The 23,483-nt window shown below is 45.7% G+C and overlaps 1 protein-coding gene across 4 annotated transcripts in view; it reads right to left on the minus strand.

Moving 5' to 3' along the window:
- The window catches only part of BCL11B (BCL11 transcription factor B), a 90,075-nt gene extending 74,858 nt beyond the window's left edge, over positions 1–15,217 (minus strand). For 2 of the 4 annotated variants that reach the window (XM_054400150.1, XM_054400147.1), the window contains exons 1-2: positions 15,160–15,217; positions 1,028–1,393 (exon numbers count right to left, since the gene is read on the minus strand). In XM_054400150.1, the coding sequence (XP_054256125.1) occupies positions 1,028–1,393; positions 15,160–15,217 (424 nt within the window). Of the gene's footprint in view, positions 1–1,027; positions 1,397–15,159 lie in introns of all 4 variants that reach the window. The other 2 variants (XM_054400148.1, XM_054400146.1) reach the window with 1 other exon arrangement.
- Between the last annotated feature and the right edge of the window lie 8,266 nt (positions 15,218–23,483).

Here is a 23,483-nt window from a genome sequence, read left to right on the forward strand (position 1 = left end):
CATCACAGGACACCTCCTATAGAAATTAGGGTAGCTGCAGCAAAGACAAATTGCCACTGGTCTTCTTTATGGGATACAGTTGATTTGAACAAGAAAGACCTTTTTGAGAGGAGATGCTGCTGTGTAACGTAAAACCTCCACTCACTAGCAGGGAGCAGAGCCTTCCTTTTACCCCTCTGCAAAGGAGCAGCCCACTGCAGAGGGGAAGAAAGGCCCTGCATGATAAAAATTAACCCATGTTGGGAGCTGCTGCACAGCAGCTCACCTAGATGGACACTGTTGCCCACTCACTCACCTCTGAGTCAGGGAGGTCCGGTGAGTAAATACTAACTGCACCATGTAAGATAGTTTTAGGAAAAGAAGCACAATTTATTCACCCAGGCCAACCTGTGCTCCTGTCTTCTCATTCAAAAGCCCCATCTGGGGTGTACATATGAATGGAAGTGTCACCCACCCAACTCCAGCCATCTGCAGAGATCCAGAAGAGACAGCACAGGCAGCAATGCAGACCTGACATACACCCCAGCAGAAGGATCAAGCAAGGATTTAATGAATTACTGCTTTAACCCTCACAAGCGAATCTTACCCCAGCAGTCAGCATGAAGATTTTTTTCACTGACTTCAGCAGGGTCAGGATTTGGTCCTTCCCAGTGGGTCTGCATGTGACAAAGGGTATCTGCACTGAACTGAGCATCACACCAAAGTCCCCTATCCCTCCACCATTACTACTGGCTTAGGAATACTCCTGATATGGTTTCTGACCCCAACTTTCTGCTTTTTCCTATGTGTACAGGCTGCCCTGTGGCTCTCCCAGATCCAGAGGCCTCTCTCTCTGAGACTTGGCCCTGCACAACAGCTAGGCTGAATTAAATGTGAGGTGGACAGCCCTGCAGAGCCCTGACGATCCTCCAGACTGATGTGTCCTATAGAGACCTGTTACCGAAGTTTCTGTTTCGTTGCACTTTCTTCTAGAGGCTCTCGTTAAAAGATTACCTAGGCAGTTGATTGAGTGTAAAACATGCTGTACCTGCAATGTTCTCCTGCTTGGGGCAAATTCCTTTTGTAGGCGTGAGAAGACGGTCTTCTTCATCGGGTGTGACTTGGATCCCGATTTCCACTGGCTCTGACACTTTCCTGAGCTCGGCACGTGAGGAAGGGGGAGGACTGCTCTTGTCCATGCTCTTTTCATAGCAGGCACCACCAGTGCCATTGCACTGTTTTCTCTTGTGCTCTATAAAAACCAAGATGTCTCCCAGCGGGAAGTTCATCTGACATTGTCCACAGGTTAACAAGTCAGGGTCTGTCCCACCTGTGGTGATGCTGATGCCACCTGGCTCTGCTATTGCCAGACTCTCATCCTCGTCGGCGAGTGCCGGTTCCACATGGTCAGCCTCTGCTTTACATGGACAAGGAGAAAGAGGGAGGAAAGGGACAAGGGGAAAAGAGAAAGAGATTGCTTTGAATGTTCACAGACTCTGAAGGATGCATCTTGAGAGGCCCAGCCTCTCCCCACCCCCTCAAAGAAGCCAAGCCTGATTATATCTTTCTTTCATTTTTCAGCTTTTCCACTCTCCCAGAATTATTTCAATACATTTTGCAACCAAGCCTGCCTGAAACAAAATGGAAAGGCTGACCTGGCATAGCTTTCCTGACAGCTCCTTCCCACTGCTGCTGGAGCTGCAAGGCTATCAGTAAAGAACCATTTTGCAAATGTTCGAGCCCTGAGTCACTTTCTTAAATAGTTCCTCTCATTTTATCCCACCTTCTCATTCCCACTGTATCTCCCAGCCATCTGGCCAAGGCCCCATCCAGTAAAGCTTATGCACTTAAATCTCTTCTCCAGTTTCAGAGACAAGGGGAAAGCTTGTATGCTCTAAACAAGCAGGATCAGGCTCCTTGTAGCACACAAAATTAGTACCACCTTGTCCCACTCTAAAGATACCCACAAGGTTAAATGACCACCCATTAGTACAAATTACAGAAAACTATTTGCAAGAGTAAGGTAAGCAAGATAAGTCTCATGAGACATTAAGGGGTTTCAAAAGTGCATACAGTAGGGAAGAGAATGAGGGACTTATTTAACATACTGGAATATTGGCTGAGACTGAAATCTTCCACTCTGTTTTGCTTTCTATGTCAAATAACCTTGCAGTTGCTATATAGGTTAACAGAAGTTTTTTTGTTTAAATCTTGCCTGTGGACCTGATGGCTTTCATAGCATTACCCCCAAAGACTGGGAAAGCATTTGTTAAGTGACCTGTATCAGTTTCAAAGAAATGAGCAACTTCTCATTTCACAATTAATAAAACACAGTGCATTTATAATGGGTACTTAAGAAGATAATTTTTACATTATAAAATAATTACAGATCACAATCCATTTCTGGGACAAAATGCAGGTTTTGGTTTGTTTTCTTTTGTTTTGCCATGTAACTGCCAAATCATACAAACCTTGGTCTTTACTCAGGCAAAATTTCCACTGACTTTTGCCTAAGGCTGTTTTGCCTCTGCAAGGACTATAGGATTTGGGCTGAACAAAAAAGAGGAACTAACAGTATGTAAATCAGTGAGTGAGACCTCTAATCGAATCAGGATTAAAGGAATAGGAGGAAAAAGGTTCGCCATTAACTCAAGCGATTTGCTTATGGATTTCCTGGGTAAAGCAAGTGACACAAATATTTCAAAGAAGTAAGACTGAGATAAACAGATGTTATCATCCATATCTGGATTCTCCTCCCAGCAAAAAACAAAAATAATTTTGTCCCACTCTTCAGAAAATTGGGAAAAAAAAAACAACAAAGCAAACAAACAAACAAAAAAACCCACACACACAAAACAAACACATAAGAATGAGACAAGAGGTCAAAGGTGAAATGTATTATGTGGCCACCAAAAAAAATTTAAAATAAAAAAGAGCCTTCAAAAAGACAGTTTAGAAAAAGAATCACCGCCATTTTCAAGCTCCAGAATAAGTAATTAATTGGTATACCACAAACTGCATCAGAGCTCCCTAATAGCAAAGTGGAAGGCAGCAGCAACACCAGCAGCAGGAGCAAAAGGATGGGAATCCCAGAGAAGTGCCTGAGCATGGACTATTCTGCTGGAGCAGAGGACAAGCACAACAAAGTTTCCTAACTCGTACCAAGCTTACCAAACACACAGCACAATACTCCTTCCAAAAACCATTAATTACCTTTTTCCCTTTAATCTAAGGTTAAAAGGAGTTTGATGGCAATACTACGTAATTAATTCACCATTTTATATCACTGAAAAATGCCTCCTTGCCTAAGTGAAAATGTAACCATAACCCTACACTAAACAGGGACTGCTGGGAAGGGAGTGGATGCCTGCAAACAGTGTGTCACGATGCAATTATTTAGTGCTGCGGTTCCCTTTAATGATCTAACATTGAGCAATATTGTTTATATTGAAGAGAGCTTGCACCTTTAATTACCAATTACATATACATCATTTTAGAGCCAAAAGAAAAAGGACTATGAAAAGGGTCCTTTAGAAATGTGTGCACTATTTCTAGGAAGAATTCCTATTAAGGGGGAGCAGTGTGTCAAAATATTAAAAGAAAAAAATACAGAGAGGCACACATAGGCACACAGACACACACACAGGAGATGGGACAAAGAGCTGGAAAAGACAACATGAAAACAGGAAATGAATCAAGGGTCCTAAGGAAAAAGAGTGGCAGAGGGAGAAAACCTCGTTTTGTCTAACATTCCTGTAAAGCCTTCAGATTAAAGTCTACATCTTAAATTACAAAGGCTGAATTTTGGCATTCAGATATATCTATAACAAATAAAGAGAAAAGCAAAAATCTCAATGTTATTATCTTTTTGCTCTGGGGAATTTTTTTTCCCCAGCAATTTAAATCATGCTCTTCAGAAAACACAGTAAAACAGCTGCCTTTGGTAAGGGTCCTGACCATACGTCTGGGGAAACATGAAGAAGGTTTGAATGGCTAAACAGTTTCAAATTCTTTCTTTTCAGTTCTATAGTTGATTTGAATATTAGTTAAATTCACATATGTCTATTCACTTACACTCACTCACTCTCTCTTTCCAAGGACTCTGCCATGGCACTTTTTTAAAATAACATCTGGTATTCCTTCATATTTTGGCAGTCATCACATTACCGAAAATCAGCTTTTCGTTTCCTTGGTACGCTGAGCCCTTGTGATCAGTAGTAATTTGGTCTCAAACTATCAAAAGATTTTTAACCCGACTCTATTTCTGATTTGAACTTAATAAACCATCAAGCATGAGACCAACGGTACACCCAACAATGCAGAAGCTATATAACATCTCCTTACTCTGGACATGGAAAACAGACATAAACCAATGAAAAACAGAATACTGAATAGATCTTCAAATGCATTTTATCCATGACAATTTGCTTTTCTTTTTTTTTTTTCCCCAAACTTGGAATGGAATTAAAAAAAAAAAAAAAGGCTTCCTATTGACAACTCAATTAAGCCATTAAAAACCTACATTCAAGTAACATTACAAGAGAGATTTAAAACCCACAAAGGAAAAGAGAAAAGCCTGCAAGTCCAGCCCATAACACATCAGGTCATGCTTGGTTAATACAACAGCCAAGATCTTAGGCTGTTTAAGGAGTCCTTTAATACCAATGGGGCAATTTAGGCCAGTCTCATTCTAAAGTTCTGACTCTACTTATGTCTGTGGGTTTCAAATGAGTCGCTTCACATTATTTGAATTTAACTCTGTGGTTTTATTGCTGTTTGTTGGTAACTGGGTTTGGGGGTAGAAGGGTGTTTCCTCACGAGTATTTATTTTAAATTAATTTTTTTTTCTTTTTTCTTTTTTCTTTTTTCTTTTTTTTTTTTTTAAGAAGGAGAAATCAAGGCATACAGAAAAGACAATCGAAAATACCGCATCTGCCTTACGTGGGAAAAGGGAAAAAAATGCAAACAAGTTATTTCCAGCCAGGACTCATGTCCTGGCTCTTCCAGGTGTGTTAAGGTCTGCCAGGCATTTTCCCTGCACCCAGAGATTCCTCCAAAGAGAACTGCCGTGGCATTGCCTGCCAAGGAAGCACAGAGTCGGGGATGGGTGGTCTATGCTGTTATCTGAGGGCTTCATGAAATTAATGCAACTGGACAATCTAAATCATTTGCTTTATTTTTAAAAGCATTACACGTGCTGGCTGGACTCTAAGCAGCATCTCCATACTCTCTGCCTACCACATCAAATTACAGTGGACAAACTCCTTAATTCCATAAAGGCACTGTCACAAAACTATCAGTTCTCCTACTTCAGTGTGGTGACATCATTAGAGCATATGTGCCCCATGCAAACAACACTCTCGTGCCCAGTATTAAAGCGAATGCACAGGGTAACTATTTTCTGCCTGTCAGATGTCTCAAAATCATACCCATTAATAGTGAAAAAGCCCATGTTACTAAAAAATCATTTCCACGGCCTCAAAGGAGAGAACTGTGGATGCCTGTTCAGGAGGTTTAGATGAGACTAGGTCCAGGCAGCATCAATTCATTGCACCTAAGAACCAAGGCAAGAGAAGATCTAAAAGTTGCCAGCCTATTCTCTTCCTTATTTATCCTACCCCCCAGTATAGAAAGAAGGTAGAGAAAGGGGGAAGAGGGATGTTTGGTGCCAGGCCAAAGCATTGCCTGTGAAATCTCCCCTCTGTTGTTGATTTCTGCACAATAATGAAGTGGTTAATTCAAGCACTGTCAGTGCCTTCACCACAGAGGTGCTGCTGGGTGCCCTGTCTGCCCCAGCACCCCACCACAGCCACCACACACCGTTGTGCCCATCTGGTAGGGAAAAGCACAGGGTAGCCCAGTGGCCACCCAGTTCTGGGATGAGATGAGGCTGCCCAGAGTCTGACACAGGGGCATGGCTTCTGGTGCCCAGGCACAGGAAGACATCTGCAAGTGTGCTGCAGTGCACTGAGCATGCTGTCTTCTGTACACAGCTATTGCTGTCTCAAAGGTAGATCCAGAGAGAATAGTCTAGTCAGGGAGTGCGAATAAAGAAATTACTTGCTCTTCGGGGTGTTGGCCCAAAACAGGCCTGAAAATGATGTCCTTCAATCAACACCCACGTCACATTTACTGTAACATCAAGATGCTTAACGGAAATAGCTTGGATCACACGCTCTCTAGCTGGGTTATCATTGAGATCAGTGTCAGGATCCTTGCTGCACAAAGGCCAGTGCTGCTCAAAGAAGGCAATGCAGCTCCTTGCCATCAAAGTTTATCAATAACCTGTTTTCAGAGCCTCCCTGCAGCTCCCTGCAGCTGCAAGATGCAGAGTTGAGTTTATGTCTACATATTACATCAGCATCACACTCAAGAGTACTAGGCACTGCTTGTCTGCCATCAATTTTTAATTTTTATGAGAGCTGAAAAACAATTACTCAGAGTCTTTTATAAATAAAAGTCTGAGGCCAAGTTGGCCAAAAGAGACTACTTGATGGGGAAGCCCAAGAAACACTGAGACCTCGCGTTCCTAGCAATTCTCAGGTGTGTGCCAAGTGCACAAAGGCAGCCAGAGCAGAAGCAAGCCTTTGTTGCACCGTGCCTGGCCTCATCACAGCTGCCCAGCCAGCACCGTCCAGTCATCTGCCCACCACCACACACCAGCCCATTGGCCCCACATGCTGGACAGCAGCACAGTGGTGCAGCAGGTGACAGCAGTTACCAAGGCGGGCTGGCCACTGACACCTGCCTGCAGCAGCTGGATGGATCCCACCACCCTTGCACAGCCCACTGAGCTGCCCTGACTGGGCATCAACAAGGAGGGGACTAGAACCAGAGGAATTAGGACTCAGCAGTGCAGGAAGAATTGGGGGAAATCACCAGTTTCTTTGCAACACATTAGCAAGCCCAGCACACAGCCGCAAGTCAGAGGAGTCTCCTACAGGAGTGTCAGACACCTTCTGCAGAAGTAGCTTGGATCTCTCAGACATCAGTTTAACCCTCCATACACACCTGAGACAGCAAGCCCAAGCGCCCCCACAAAGAGCCAAGCTTAGGGAAAGGCAGAAGGAAAACAACACTGTAACCACATCAGACCCAAGTGGAACAAAAGCCAAGAAGATCCAAGGATCCACACAAATATCCAACACTTGTCAGACATTATTTCATCAGGAACTATGTACAGTGTTGAAGAAGGGAGTAGTGTGTCTCCTCTTAAGTAAACTATATATTCATAAAAAATTATTTACTGCTTTGGAGAGTAGAAAATGCATAGGCTCTTCTATAGGCTGGAGAAGCTGCAAATCTCCACAGATAAAATGGGATGTGATGATGTGATATAAAAGCATTCTTTGTTCCCCAGCAAACACATTTGTTTTATTTAAAACTAAACCACCAAGGAGAAAAAAAAGAATGCTTGATGCCACAAAAGGAGAAGGAGCAGTATTTGGGTACAGGTTTTTAACTGCTATAGAAAAGGACATTGGAAGCACAGATTCTTACCCAAGGATTTAAAAAGACATCATCAAAATTAATTCATTTTGAACAAGTATTAAACACACAACAGCTCTGTTCTTCTCCTACATATCAGACTCAAAAGCAACTGCATTTCTCAATTGTGTATGGCACACTGTTCCTCATATACAATTTTCCTAAGCCTTTTATTTCACTTTCATTGAAGCATATTCATTATAACATTCAGCAAATTTATGGCTTCTTCCAGAGGCTTAGTAAGAGGGGTCATAAAAAAGTTAAGTAAACCAGTGTGTTTTTTCCTCTCCCTTAACTTTGGATTCCTTTTTCATAGTGTGCTGTCTAGTGCTTAGTCTTTGGAAAGTACCTTTGGCATATCCAGCACACACAGAAATTATCAGCTGCTCCAGGAAAAAAAAAAAAAAAAAAAAAAAAAAAGAAAGGGAATTTCTTGCACTGAGGCAACTACACAAAAGACTTGCATATGTCAAAAACACAGAACGAAGTCCCTGTGAATGCTGCACCATTAATCAAATCCCCGATTTGGTGTCACTCTTGCCAGTAAAATGATGATATTCTCCTAAACCCCTTCTACTGACGCGTGCCTGCAACACATGAAGTGTGTCCCTCTGCTTTAATTCTTTAATTTGTTTTTGAATAGCCTGCTTTAAGCATTTTTTTATATATTCTTTGGGGAGGGGGAAATCTGCTACTTAAAGCTCCAACAAGGGTTTACATTACCAAGCAAGCAACAGCTTTTTGGGAGAGAGGGCAGGCAGTGAGCAAATTTAACTAATATTCAGGAGCTCAACGCACAACTGCCTCTGAGACTGAAACTGTGGATGCTGAAGAACAGTGTGTAGCCTGCCCAGATACATTTTAAGAAAGTAAATAAACACGAAAGAGGAAGGTGCTGTAGTAAGAATAGCTGAATGAATCATGCATTTATATCAATGCACACAGTTATTGATGCCTTTCCCCTCCCTCGTTAAAAGATACATATACATAAATCCATCTGCAGCCAACGCTGATGCTTCACCAAGAGCTTTTTCGTTACTGCTAGCTTTAAAGTAGGCAGTCAGCCCTCCATTTATTTTTCCACAGGGAAGGGGCACCAAATTCAGCAGACAACTGAAACACAATCCTGGAGAAATTGAACTGCAATCAAAAAGAAGGAAATGCTCTGGCAAGGAGTCAGAGAGCCACTTTGAGGTAGCAGGTCTCCACAGGGAGACTTTTACACCAGGCTTTGACCTGGCAGAGTGGGACAGGTGGGAGACAGATGAAGAAGCAGGATGAAGGGGAGAATGGGTTGTGTGTGTGCTGGGTGGGCAGAGGCAACAGGAAGGAGGAGAGGGGGATTGTTGTTTCTCGGTAAAAGTCAACAGTCATGGAATGGAAGGAAACCTGCAGATGAAGTCTGGGGATTTGGGAGGGAAGAAGGGAAGGTTTTCCCCACTGCTGGGCACACTAGCATCAATAGTGGCCTGGGCACTTCAGCTTACCACTCTGTCAAACTAGCTGGCTGCTGTCTATATGCTTCCAACAAGCTCAATTCAAACATTAAATGAAGTAGAGAAATCATCAGATAAATTGCTGGCCGTCTCTACCCAAGAGTGAAGGGTTTTTGTACAGCTGATGACAGCCCTGATCTTTTGTCTGACCTAATTTACTTCTCTTTCAGGTTAGAATAAAGCACGCTTTCCTGTCACAGCATAACCTCCATCCACATATTGCGCGCCGAAAATAAGAAGACGCTTCTGCTGTGTTAACAATACCATAATTTAATTAATTTTTCAGGCTGGGGGAAATAAACATCCACCGATCAAAGCTTCCCATGTGTATGCCACAAAATTACATGTTTGGGCAAGAAAGCATCCCGATAAAGTCCATCCACCACATGCAAGCCAACTGCAGCAGAAAACGGCACAAGCCCGATGAAGAAACCTGTGAGCTCAGCAGCAACTTCTACATGACAGATGTGATTTTTGTGTTTATTTCTCTAGGAAAAAAAAACTGAAACAAAACAAAACCAAACCCACACTTATTCTCATTTGCAGGAACTGCAGATTTTTTTGCTATAAAGACCTCCAGATCTAAGAATGGTAAACTATCTAGTATCAAACCCTTTTGGCAGGGGTTCATGTTGCTTTCTGACATTTAATCAACACCAAATTATGTAGGTGTATTTCTGCTTTATTGCTGTACAAACCTTCTAGAACTCCAGCTTTCGTGCCGTGTTCTTATGTCCACTGGAACAAACGGATCTCTGTGGGATTTTACACACACACACACACACACACACACACACGCACGCACAGTGACTTGCTCATGTACAGGTATCATCACCCCGATCACTTATGTGACAACAGCAAACTAAAAATTTAAATATTGTATGCTGACAATAAAAGGCACTGTTAAAAACTAATTTTAATTAAAAACTCTTGTCTGCCCAAATCAATTAATCAGCCACAATTTAGCTAAAAATAGATTGGTCTCGCACACAGTCCCTCTCAGCTAGCGCTATATAGATCTTCGCATGAAAATCAATACTACAACTTTACAGGGAAAACATTGTGCAGCAACGTGAACTGAACGGCGGCGGCTGCTTCCGAGGGCAGCGCATCCCGGGGCCAGTCGGGCCATCAGACGGGCGATGAGCTCCCCCTAGTTGCCAGCATCCGCCACTGGCAGCCGGAGCACAAGGCAGACTGGCGAGGCAACCCGAAAAGCCAGCAAAGTTTGTCTGGGAAAAGTCTTCTCTGTCAACAAGCAACACAGAGCGCGAAGCAGGCCAGGTAGGAAACACGGAAGGAAAGCGAACATCTCCTGCGAGGCATTTTTTTAATGGAAGAGTTTTGCTGGCAGCAACCTCAGCCCCGGGAGGAGTCGATGAAGAGGTGGTAACTGAAGTCGGTCATTGACATCAATAATTTGCACTACTCCTGTGAGCGCACACTCCACTAAATCATAATTATTGTCAAATCTGCCACAAGATAACCTTTTGTTCTGCTGAGAAACACTGTATGCAAGACAAGGGCTCCATCCATTCCTATTAAAGGCAGCCAGGTTGTAAAATCTTGAAGACTTCTATTTCTCAATATTTAAACAATCCTGACAAAATATGCAAGAAAATCTGCCCACCAGCAAAAGTGTGCAAAATGACTTCTTATCCATTGGACATATATTTAAGCCACTGAGCACATCAACCAAAAAGGATGGAACAACCTAGATCTGCAATCTAGATGTTCTGCATCAGTTTAAAAAAATATTTTACAACACCAGAAACTACGAAAATGTGCCAGTATTTTTAATATTTTTTTAAGATTTTTTTTCTTATTTTGAAAGTCCAATACAAATATATTCAAATTAAATGCAATCTGGAAGTCAACAGCACATAACCTTTTTTTTTTCCTGTCCTATTTAAAGCCAGCACATGTAATGTCTTTTGAAAGCACGTTAGGCTTTTCTGTGCACAACTATGCAGGTATTACAAAAAAAGTCAGTCCTTTCCAAAATAATGATAATTTCCTTTCCAGTTTTTCAGTCACAGCTTATATCCTGTTAAAAGTTTATTACATTGGTGTGGGTTTTTTCTGTAGGAAAAATACATTAATTGCACTAAATCTAAATGCATTTTAAGAGAAGATCCCTGAAGCAGTTTGCAAAAATTTGACATGCAAAAAATCTTAGGGCTTTTAAATTATTATTTTTAATGACTACATACAAATATAAAATGATAAAAGAAATTATTACTCTTCCTAGGAAACCTGTTGGCCAGGTTGGTACTGAAGAGTCTCCTTGGGAAATCTGGTTCTCCACTTGAAATTGTATGATTTTACTGTGCCTTTCCCTACCAATCTTTGCTGCTGCTCTATAGAAATGTTCTTGCTTTGTCACCTTCTGCAAAACTGCTACCAGCAAGCTTTTCACATGCTCTTGCCTTTCACATTTCCTTCAAATGTAAAATGTAGAGCTAGTTTGAAAACAGATTTCTCAAGTAAAACAAAAAGAAAAAATCTTAAGGTGGGAAATCAGCAGTTTGAATCAAACCAAAATAACATTTCTTTGCACAGAGCAGCTCAAAAGCTCAGCCTCCTCTTCTCTAATAGCCTCTCATGCTTTGTCCATCTGTTTAAAGTGAGCTCAGCTACCAAGTTTGTTCTGTACACCACCACTGAAGAAAGGTCCAGAGCTGCTCTTTTCTCTCCAAGTGTTTCCCCTCTTTTTGTCCTACACATGCATCCATTACAAGGCTGCCTGGGTGAGCCTGGCAAGGACAAACAGGCCACTCCGTTTTGCAGTCTTAAAGACTACTGTGCTAATGAGGCATTGCAACTCTGGAGCACAACTATACTGCAGCCTCTCTGCTTTTTGTGTTTGTCTTATACTCAGGATCTAAATGTTTCTCTGAACACCAAGAGAATGAAACCAAATAAACTCCAGCTGAGCAGTGTCATCAAACCCTTCTCTCTTCCTATCTCTCTCCCACTCTCTCTTTCCTTGCCGGGCACAGACCTCCAGTCCATCCAGAAATGCAACTCTCCTGACAGATGCCAAAAAGGTGGGGGGCGGGGGGGAACACCAAAAACACACACAAAACAAACAAACAAAACAAAACAAAAACACAAAAAAAAAAAAGGAAAAACAACAACAACAAGCTAAACATGACATAAATGCAACATTTCTGGAAACGGTATCAATTCATCCTGGCTCTGAGGGCTTGGCTTCGTATTGGCTTTATCTGGGTCTAAGTGTTTTGGCTTCCCATTCCGTTGCCCGCTACTTTCCAAACTCCCCCTTACAGAGCACAGTCTCCCTGGCTGCTTTTCCCCACGAGTGACACCTTCCCGAGGAGTGTGGGGATTGCAAAACCCCCTCCTGCAAGGCTGCAGCTGAGGCTCAGCGCCTGTGCACTCAAATGCCTGCGCTTCCTGCTCCCTCAGCCCCAGCCCCAACCCCAGCCAGCCTCCCCCCCCCCCCCCTCCGCCCCCCGCCAGGCTCCCACCTCCTCCTCCCCTCGATACCTTCATTTTTTCTTGCCACTGTTCAGTATGCAGCCTGATTTCTCCGCCAGCTTCATCAGAAAGGATAGATACAAGAGGGAAGACAGGAAGGCTGCGTACCGCTTTGCTCCCCATTTCTTCCCGCTAAACCCATTGTACATGCAGCTCCTCGGCACCTTTTAATGCTCCCCTGCCTCATTATTTACTTTCAAATAAAGCGATCAGAAAAGGAGATCAAATTGAAAGAACAAATCTACCTGGCTCTCTTCTCCAACCCACCCACCTACCCACCCCCCCAGCATCAACAGTAACGAGATAAGAAACGTTTCACCCCTTTTAAACAAATTCAGACGTGCGCAACAAAACAGATTTTCTACGCATCCCCTTTCAACACCCCACATCTCCTCGCAAGTGAGACAGAAGAGAAGTGGGACAAATTGCACAAGGCGATTTAGAAGGATGTTGATGCTTTTTCTTAAAAAGAAAAATGTTTAAAAGGGGGGGGGACTCTGAGGAACCAATAAAAAGGAAAACTCATTTTCCACACCGGATGGTTAAAAACAAAAATGCAATTAACGAAGAGGGAGTTGAAACGGGAGAATCCACCTTTTATGGTGGTGCAAATCTGACTCCAAAATAACAATGAGTTAAAAACAAACCCCCAAGAAAGAGCTGAATACCAGATGCATCTTCATTTGTGTTTCACCAGCTGATGGGCAGGAGGCGGGTGCGGGGGGAGGAGGAACGGGTTAAAAAATAAAGGCAAACACTAATACAAAATACCTATTTTTAAAAAATATTACAGGAAAAGCAGAAGAAATTGAATTTTCAAGACCCAAACCGTCCCCCACGACCCTCCGCTAGGAAAAGAAAAAAATCTCACAGGAAGTGGAAAAATTATATACACATATATATATATCGATTCCCAAGAAAATCTTGCAAATAGAAATTTATCACCGGTAACAAAGAAAGAGAGGATCTCGCAAGCACCAAATGCTCCTGGCAGATGGCTCCTATTCTTGGCTTTCAGGGGAGGGGAGAGAAGCCGGGGGAATATTTTATTTATTTATTTAAATTCTTTAAAATCTCAACATAAATATTCGGATCCGCCGCGGCTCAAGCTCAGCCCTGGGCTGGCTCCACGCGCGCCGCCGCCCCCCACAGCACAGCAACTTGCGGTCCCGTCCCGGGGAGGCTGCGGGGGGGAGAATCCGGTCGGCCTTCCTGGAGGGGTGCGGAGCCCCATCCAGGCCTCCTCCCGTCCGTTCCCCGCACCCCGAACCTCTCCACGGCACCCCTCAAAGGGGTCCGATGATATAGCAGGAAAATGAGGACCCCCTGACATCCTCCCCCTTTCCCTCCCACTCAGTGCCTCGATCGCGGCAGAGCAGCAGGAAGTAATGGGGGCCCAGCGCCCTACGAGTCGTACCCCTCACACCCCCACTGCGGCACAAGCCCGGCGGGGACGGGAACGGCGGAGCAGCGAAGCGGGGCGCCCGGCGCAGGGACTTGCCCCCGACTCTGCCTGCAGGCTCTCGCCCCTCTCCAAGGGCTTTAGGGGATGTTGGAGAGGGGGGGCTCCTTCCCTCCCCTTCCCTTCCCCCATTTTATGTTTGCCTTTTGGGGGGGGGGGGGGGGGGAGGGATGGAGGCGGGGGAGATGGGGATGTGGTGCTGGGATGAACGTGGGGTACGTGTGTGTTTTCTTTTCACAATGGGAGCTTCGGCAAAGTGCAGCCTCCGCTCGTGGCTGGGCAACCGAGCCAGCGCCACTGCCCTGACCGCCTTTCGTGCCTTCTAGCCCCGTCCCCCGCCGCGGCTCTCCCCCGCCACTGACAGACAGCCTCGCCCGCCCCTAGCCCCTTCAGAGCCCCTACCCTGCCTCTAGCCTAGCCGTGCCGATCTTTCCTTTCCTGCTTGGGAGGAAGTTCTCTTCCCCCCGCTGGCGATGCACCTGGGGCAGGCAGGGTGCCGCCTGCATCTACCTGCCTCGGGGGCTCGGCGCCCGTCGCTGCCGGCCCGCACCTCCCCGGCCGGCCCACCGCTTCCATGTGCTTCCCGTTAAGTTCTTCCCAGCCGCTTCGTTTCTCCCCCTTCGCTGCCCACCTTGATCCGCCCCCCACACGCACAGCCCGTATCCCGGCCCGGCTGTCACGCCGAAGCAAGGCGCTTGGCCAACTTTTTCCACCGCTCCGCACTGCCCCCGGAGCAGAGAACGAGGAGCGGGGCCCGGGGCGAGCGGCGAAGCCCCAGCGGGGTGGCCCGGCGCGGCATGTAGCGGCGCGGCCCGGCGCGCCCCTCTCCGCTGCCTTCCCCCCCCCCGCCCCCCGCCTCGCCGCACACGCACCCGGTCCCTTGGGGGAACCCCGCACCGCGCCACGCTTCCCCACCGGCAGCTCTTTTCCCGCTCCACGTCGCCTGCCTGCCCACCTCACCTCAACACCGCTGCAAAAACGCACGGCAAACTTCGAGCTTCTCCCCCCCTCCACCCCCAGCCCATCCCCCCTAGCCACACACCCCCCTCCCCTCTTTAATTCCCTTCTCCTCTCCTTCTCTCTGAAGTCATTTACCAGCTTTAGTTGCTCTTGGAGTCTCGTCTCATCTCGTCCCCGTGTCGTCCCCCTCCCCGCCCCCCCAGCCGCTTCCTCCCCTTCCCTAATTTTGTTACTCGTTTCGGCTCAGTCTGGTTCCAAGTTCAAACTTACGTGTGATAATCTCTCTTTGTGACAAGTGCTGCGGGTTTCCCTGCTTGCGACGGGACATTGCCCTGGCATTTACACTGGCATCGCCTGGAGAGCTGCACTGGTTTGGGGGGATGTCGTGGGGGCGCGATCCTCCTCCTCTTTTTTTTCCTCTTTCTTCTTCTTCTTTATCGAGTTCTTCTTTTAAAAAAATTAAAAAGAAAAGAAAAAAAAAGCCTCCTTTTTCTTGTTGCTGCTGTGGTGCACTGGATGGAATCCTCTCTCAATTAAAAATCATCATCAGGAAAAGCTCTTTTTCGGTCTTTTTTTTTTTTTTTTTTTCTCTTTCACACACACTGTCTTTTCTCCACTGCTTCTGCCACTTGGACTTCCAGATCTCTTCTTGAACTTAGGAGGATATGCACCGCCAGTGACACTTTTCTCTTTCCCTCTTTCCAGAGTGCTTGGCAAATTGGCAAGTGCGCTTTTCCACCAGGAGGATAAAAAGAAAAAAAAAAAAAAAGGAAAAAAAAAACCGAGATATATATTTAAAAAGTACTAGAATTGGGATTGCCCAAACACAAAAAAAATGCCAAAAAACAAAAACGTTTTTCAGAGATTGACCCTTGCTGGGTAGATATATAGAGAGAATTTTTTGAAAAGGGGTAGCCAAAATTGTGTCTCCTCTTTCCCAGTTCAAGTGGCACTGCTTTGCCCTGGTGCTTTTGGATTGCCAGTGCTCCTGCACCACTTTGCACTCTTCACCCCTCGCCTGGCACTGGGACTGGAAGGAAGGAAGCCCCCAGTGCAGCTGGGCTGGTGCTGGCTATTACTATTATATATTGCAATGTGAAGATGGCGGAGTCCTGGTTCTCTGGGAGCGCTCTGTCTCTCTATGGCTGGGGCTGCCTCTGTACAATGGGATAAAATTCAAGTTCAAGTGCGGACGTGACGTTTAATCTGCACTAGAGACAAAAAGACCCAGAGAGTAGGAGCACTGGGGGCGACTAGCGGTGGCTTTTTAACATTGTACCCTGCAAGAGAACAAGAAACGCCACTCGCACACACCCGCACACACACACACACACACACACACACACACACGCTGACACTCGCGCACACACGAACTACAGCACATGCCGGGCTTGGGAGCCGCTCCGGGCTTTGTACAGCGCTGCCTTCCCGGCTGCGAGGAGCCCCGGCAGCCACGAAAAGCCGGGAGGAAAGAGTAAATCCGCATCCTCACGCACGGCCAAACTTCCCCGAACCCGGCGCCGGCTGTAGCGAGGGCGGCTGTGGGGCTGTGGCGGAGGTGGCGGGGCGGCCCGGTCGCTCTCGGGGCGGAGGCGGCTGCCGGGGCCCGCGCCGGGCTCCGCCGCCGAGGCAGGCGCGGGCGGAAGGCTGCGGCGCGCTGCCCGCCGGTGCCGCCGCCTCGCCGTTACTCATTGCGGCGGCCGGTCTCTGCTGTCTGGGCTCGGCGCTGGGTCGTGCTCCCGGCGGTCCGTGCCCACGAGCGGCAGCTGCCGAGGGGGTCTGGGGATGCTCTTCCCTCCGGGCGTCGCGCGTCGGCGGCCAGCGCGGTCCCCCTGCATTTCTTTCGAACACTTTTACAACAACACAAATATCCGTGGGTTGGGGAGAGGAATTTTTTTTCCCTCCTCTCTCCGTACCCGAAGTGTGATGGTAGCGGGACACGCGCGCACACTCGATCCGCACACGCACACACGCTCCGACCCTCTTTTCCCACTCCCCCTATCCTCCCTTCCCTTAAAATCCTGGCAGAGGATTTTTTCTGGGAGGAATTAAGTCTCAGACACGAACTGAGGGACTACGAGTTTCCAGGGACCGCATCTCAGTGCACTTGTCCTCTTAATTCACACGCAGGTAAATGCCCACAACTGCGTGCGCTTCGAACTTGGAAGATTCTTAGAAACGAACTTTTTCCCCTCTACTCCCCTTCACTCAGCCCATCTCCTGAGATTATTTCTCTTCCCAACCCTCCCCCTCGACAAGGAAAGCAAACTGCTTTTCAGCACCAGGTCTGGACAGGGCGAGGGGAATGGGAATAGGGAGAGGGCTAAGGGCTTGAAGGCAGATGGAACCGAAAACCCCAGAAACCCAGCCTCTATCCGGAGCACGCTCGGAGAGCCGCTTTGCACTCTAGTCATTTACTTTCCACGCTAAATAAATCTTTTTTTCCCCCTTTATTTTTTAATTTTTTATTAAATGAAATAAAAGCCTTGAGGGATAGCAGAATTCATCTCTGTGCCCTTAATCGGCTCTCAGTAGAATTTGGCTAAATAGCATCTCTCTCGCCGTCGCCAGCAAATCTGCCTTTTTTCTCCCCACACCCGCCCGCCCGCCCGCTCACAGCTCAGGTTACGGCGCAGCCAGCCCTCGGCCCCCTGGAGCCCGGCCCGACGGTATGCCGAAGGGGCAGCCGGCCCACATCCCCACCCACCCCACCCCCACCAAGCTCCCAGGCCGTGAGGTGGGCACCCGGCCAGCCTTGTAGTACCCTCCTCTGCCCCAGCTCAGCCTTCCGCCTCTATTAACGGACGGCGAACATGTAAAAGACATTTAACGGCGCTGAAGCTCTTTAGATTCTTCGCCGTGGTTTTTGATTTGGTTTGCAGGGTCCTGCAAAGAAAAACGAGCGTGGTAATGGCAGGGGCTCTGCACCGCCGGGCAGGGGAGAACGCGGCCCTCGGGGATGCCCTGGGATTGGCCCCGCGGGGCAGCCTTCTCCAAGCCGACGTGGACCAGGGGGCGAGGCAGGGCGGAGGAAAGGGGCTCCCCAGCGTTGGCCTCCGCACCCGCGGGGAAGAGGGCCCGAGCAGGTCAGCGGGGATAGGATCTGTGTTCACTCCTCTTCCCGCTTTGATCCTTCCTCTCCTCCCGGCTGGCGAGGCCGCGGGGCTTTGTGTAGCTCTATCTGCCACACAAAGCGTAGCCCGGCCCCGGGGCCGCTCCGAGGGGCTGCGGCCGCGGTCACAGGGGTATGTGTGGGGGAGTCACTCTCCACCCTCGATGGTGCAAAGTCCGGCTCGCAGCGGCTACGGCCGTTTCTTCGCAAGCTGCAGGAAGCTGCACCCCTTCGGAGTGCATCTTATCGGGAAGTTACTGGGCATCATCTGTTGATTAACCAGTGTCTTCCAGTGGGCACTGACAGCTGGAGATAAGGGCCAGTAATGATTGACCAGGCGGACGCCCTGGCTGCCTGGAGCGGCCGGGCCGCCAGAGCCCCCTCCTGCCCGCCCCGCCTCGCGGCGGGTGAGCCCCCAGCCTGCCTTCATCTCCTCCTCCGAAAAGAATCCCAATAGGGGGAAAAAAAATAAATTCCGAAGTGATTTCTCAGTCTCCTCTTTCCTCCCCTGTCTGGCACTTGTGATCATTAGCACTGAAAGCTGTTAATGTCTTGTCTCACAGCTCCCCCTTTAGTCTCTCTGCTCTCCCTGTCTCGCGTTCAAAGCCAGATCAATAGCAGGCTCTTTCTAACCTTGACCTATCCCTCGACCCGCCTCCATCTGCAGCTGGCCTCGCTCTTGTCTCACCCCCCCCTCGCCGCAGCCGGTGGCGGCAGCCCCACAGGAGGGGCCAGGGTCCCCGGGGGCTGCCTGGGCGGCGGCCTCCGGCATCTCCCCGCTTTGTCCCGGGTTTCGCGGCCGTACTAAGCACTCGCAGCCGGGAAAGGCCGCTGGTGTCCCCCCGGCCCCACCTCCGCCGTCCCGGGGGCAGCGGCCTCCCGCTGCCGGCCTGCAAGCCTGGGGTTGCCGCACCTCCTAACAACAAAAAGCAACCAGAAAAAAACCGAACAAGAAATCCCCAGAAGGGAAAAAAAAAAAAAAAAGGCCAACAAAAATAGAACAAAAAAAAAAAAAAAGGCAAAACGGGAGCATAACCCTCATGAAGACAAGCTTTCTGCTAGCTTTAAAGGTGCTCCAGTCTCTTGTTTTAAATTACGGGGAAGAAAGCATTGTCTTGCACAAAATAACTTGCATTAAGGTAATCATCTTTTCTGTCTTCCTAATATACCAGGGATTTGAGGACTTCTCATCTAAAAACATCATCCTTATCATAGGGGAAAACAACCTAATGTGATGGCAAATATTACATTTTATCCCATATACAGCAAGGCATGCTGAGTCAAGAAGCCTCTGTACACACATGTTCAGCTTCTGGGTTTCTTTTTCTTTACTTTTTTTTTTCTACTGTGCAATTTCTTTATCTAAAATTTGGCATGGATATAGATATGTAAATAACAGTGGCTTCAGTGTAAAGAAGAAGCCCCAATATCCTCACAGAGGGTAAACTCAATGTGTTATGTGAACACATTTTGAATACATTTCCACTTTCTCTCCATTTGCTCAAATAACTTTTCAGTGGAAGAAAAATTGGAGCTTCAGATTCTCCATGATGTGATTTTAGCTCCTTGCCAGTCTTTACTGAGAAAGCTTATGCTAAGTTAGAATTAAATTGGTTTTGATACAGGTCTGGGAGTTGGGGAGTGGGGTACACAACAGAAGAGAAGGAAGGAAGGACAATGGGAAGGGAGGGAAGGAAGGAGGGAAGGAAGGAAGGAAGGAAGGAAGGAAGGAAGGAAGGAAGGAAGGAAGGAAGGAAGGAAGGAAGGAAGGAAGGAAGGAAGGAAGGAAGGAAGGAAGGAAGGAAGGAAGGAAGGAAGGAAGGAAGGAAGGAAGGAAGGAAGGAAGGAAGGAAGGAAGGAAGGAAGGAAGGAAGGAAGGAAGGGAGGGAGGGAGGGAGGGAGGGAGGGAGGGAGGGAGGGAGGGAGGGAGGGAGGGAGAGAGGGAGGTTTGAGACAATCTTGACATAAATGAGGCTGCTGTCCTCATTCCCTTTGAATTTTTAAGTGTTGCTGCTGCTTGCAAAAAACATAAATAAACAAATAAATAAGTAAACACAGGGCGCTGATCTGATCAGCTTAGTTAGCCGCTCCACCTTGTGAAAAGACACAGAAACACAGGATCTAACCAGATCATATTTACATACATATTAATAAAGCTCCCGAGGTGGCTGTTCAGCCTTCACATACAGTGCGAGGATCTCTGCAAGTTCTCATTTTAGACCCATAAAAAAAAGATAAAAAGAGGTCTTTGGGGCTTCCTTGAATATTTTTCTGCAGTGGTTTTATGTCATCTCTGAAAATTACATAGTTAAGTGGCATCAAATTTCTGGGTGATATAATAACTCAAAATGTGTAATTTTTTTGCATCAAATCACTTTGCAGCCATAAACAGAGCTTCAGAACCTCAATCAGAGGAATGATTTGGTGAGGTTTTTCATTTATGGCAAACAGTAAAATTGTTCTTGTTATCTATTCAAATATATATAAATTGTAACATTTCTTCACTTGATTTTCTTTTCTATGACACTTGTATATTTGAGGTTGCAGTGAAATGAAGGCATAAGAGGATAATATATTATCCCCTGCCCCATTCCCAAGACTTTTTAGAGAGAGGCAAAAGTAATGCAGATTTTGCTATACTTTCACGACATTTGATGTCCCTTTATTTTTGATGATTGTCACTTGCTTGTGTTTCCAGGAGTGAATTCAGAAAACAAGATTTTTCTCAACATTTACATTCTAAACTTTCCCTGGGATCCTCTGCTCAGTCAATTGTCTCTGGGTTTGTTTTGCTTTGTTTGTTTGGGGGGGTTTGTGGTTTGGGGTTTTTTGGGTTTGGGTTTTTTTTTTTTTTTTTGGTTGTTGATTTGGTTAGATTGGTTGTTTTTTGGGGCGTGTTGTTGTTTGTTGTTGTTGTTGTTTGTTTTTGTTCTTAGCTTTGTTTGCTTGTTTGTTTTTCTGCAAAGTCCCTCATTTTCCAACTCATCCAAAGTGTTAAACATACTAAATAACAGTCCAAATGTTGGGGCCTAGTTTTCTCCTGCATCTTTTTTCAATTAAAATCAACAAAATCAAAACAATACCTCTCCCCCCATCCAAATAAAATAACTATGCAACTAGCAAGGCAGAATAGAAGAAAAACACAGATTTTTGTTTTATTTTAATTCAGATCAAATGCAGAATTAGGTCCTATTCTCATGCAGTTTAAAAGATGCATTCTTAAAGGCAGAAATTGGTCCGTTTCAGCTTCAGGCTTTGCAACAGTAGAGATTCAGTTGTGTGCCCACTGAAATCACTTGCACGACCTCCCCTTACACTTGTAACTTGAGGATCTCTCTAAAAGTCAGATAACAATTCTCTCCAGCAACTTCTTTCATCCTGCAAAGGATGCGACCTGCATTCACATGTACACACTGACAGGCAAAAGTAGAAGGGAAGACACTTTACAAGCAGACTAAGTCAAACATCCCACCTGCTATGTATGCTCCATCATGCTAAAAATGCTGTTTGAGCATCCACAGAACACCCAGGTTAGGACTGTTATTTACAACAACAACAATAACAACAACAAAAAAATTGAAGGAAAATGGGCAAAATCCATTGTTGCTGGGGAGGCTTTTTAAAAAAATACTGGCACATCTTCCCTAACAACTTCAATCTAAGGGTTGTTTTTGTCCTTGGAAAACAAATTCCATCATGGCTTGGTGCAGTGAGCTGAGTTTGTGAACAAGCACTGCTGTTACAACAACAAACCAAAAAATCCCTGAAAAACAAGAAATTGAGGGATATTTTTGTCTGAAGAGATAGTCTTAAAATTTGCATAATATTGTCAAGAGAGAGAGATTGATGTGCAACTTGGTTTGCATGTGGACAAAGAACCTCTCCTCCCATCATAGGTGAAATTCGGAATCCATACACTCTCCTCTGCTTTCAAGTGCAAGCCTTAACAAATTTATTGTCTTTGTCTTCTCAGATGACTTTAAAACCAATGATTTGCTTAAAATCTTTGTTGCTTAAAATAGCAAAGGCTTCTAAGTTCTGAACGTGGCAATGATATCTCCAGCTTGAGCTCATGACAGAAATGTGCCAGCCTGTCTCTTGAGAATTATGGAAATCTGAATCTGAGCATCAGAAGAGAAGAGCACTTCATTCACTCTTGTTCTTTATCCCCGTATGTTCCTACCTTTTCTTATCTAAATAGCATATATCCATAGTAACATATTAGTACAATTATTATTTTAATTTTTTTAACTTAAGGGACAGAACTCAAACAGAGAAATTCATCAGTTCCTAGGTGCAGTACCAGCCTCTGCAGTTTCATTATTCCTGTTGACAATTACAGATTGCAGAAGTGTGGATGCCTAGCCTGGGAATGGTTGTGTATTGCACCCAAAATACACATTCCCGTCCATAAAGAGTGGAACAAAGTATGAATGTGAACGTCATTGCTCGTGTCTCAGGCAACTACTCACATCTTAATTGAAAATTATCAAATAACAGCATTCCCTCTGACAAATAAATGACAATGTATCGCCGCACTCAATTAAGATGGTTGAGCTGAAAACCAGGGGCAGCAGCTGGTTTTGACCATAACACACTCAGAGCACATGCGTGTGCACACACACACATATGCCCCAGACCTGGATTGTGTTCCCTTCCACCTCCTGCTTCTGTCTCCACTGCTACTTTCCCAGTTTTGTTTCCACCTTCTCTCCAGGCACCTCTTTTGTTTCTGGGCATGAGATGCAGGTCAATGTCACAATGATGGACCAATTGTTCCTCTCATCTCTGCTGAAACTTTGAAATGTGGTTTAGGATGATCAGGCCACCTTGATACTGGGTGGACCAGAGGTTTGTTAGCACCCTAGACAAAGGCCACAGAGATGCAAAACATTTACAGAGCAGCAAATGAAGTATTTTCTGAGCCAACTGTTCCACCTGGACCCCACTACAAATTATTGTTTTCAATTACCACCTGTGTACTCCTTCCCATGCAACTTATTGATGTAAAATTACAACAACACTGGTATAAATAAGTTATGCTGTGGTTGTAAAATGGAAGAAATTTTGTTGTAGCAATTATGTTCAGCAAGATGACAAAATAAATTTCCAGTGCTGTGCTTGCAGTAACCTGGGGAATTTAAACCTCATAATTTCCATTCATTTCAGATAATTTGGAGTAATTTCTATATGTAATAACTTTGTAATGAAAAACACAGCAGTACTGAAGTGATTTCAACACTTTTTTTTTTTCCTCCTATGGTATACATGGCACAAAATAAATAATGAAAATAATATTTCCTTTTTGTATGTGTTCAGTAATTCTTTCAGCAAAATCATAAACTAATACCAGGACTAAATCTCTGTCCATGAAATGAAAAATAAATTGAGTTAAAGAAAGTGAAAAAGTATGAAAGGCCTTGGATCCTTTATTGTGACTTTATTAAATTGTATAATCTCTATGCTCTATGGTATCCCCAGG

This window comes from Indicator indicator, chromosome 4 (genome assembly GCF_027791375.1).
Source record: "Indicator indicator isolate 239-I01 chromosome 4, UM_Iind_1.1, whole genome shotgun sequence".
Lineage (NCBI taxonomy): Eukaryota > Metazoa > Chordata > Aves > Piciformes > Indicatoridae > Indicator > Indicator indicator.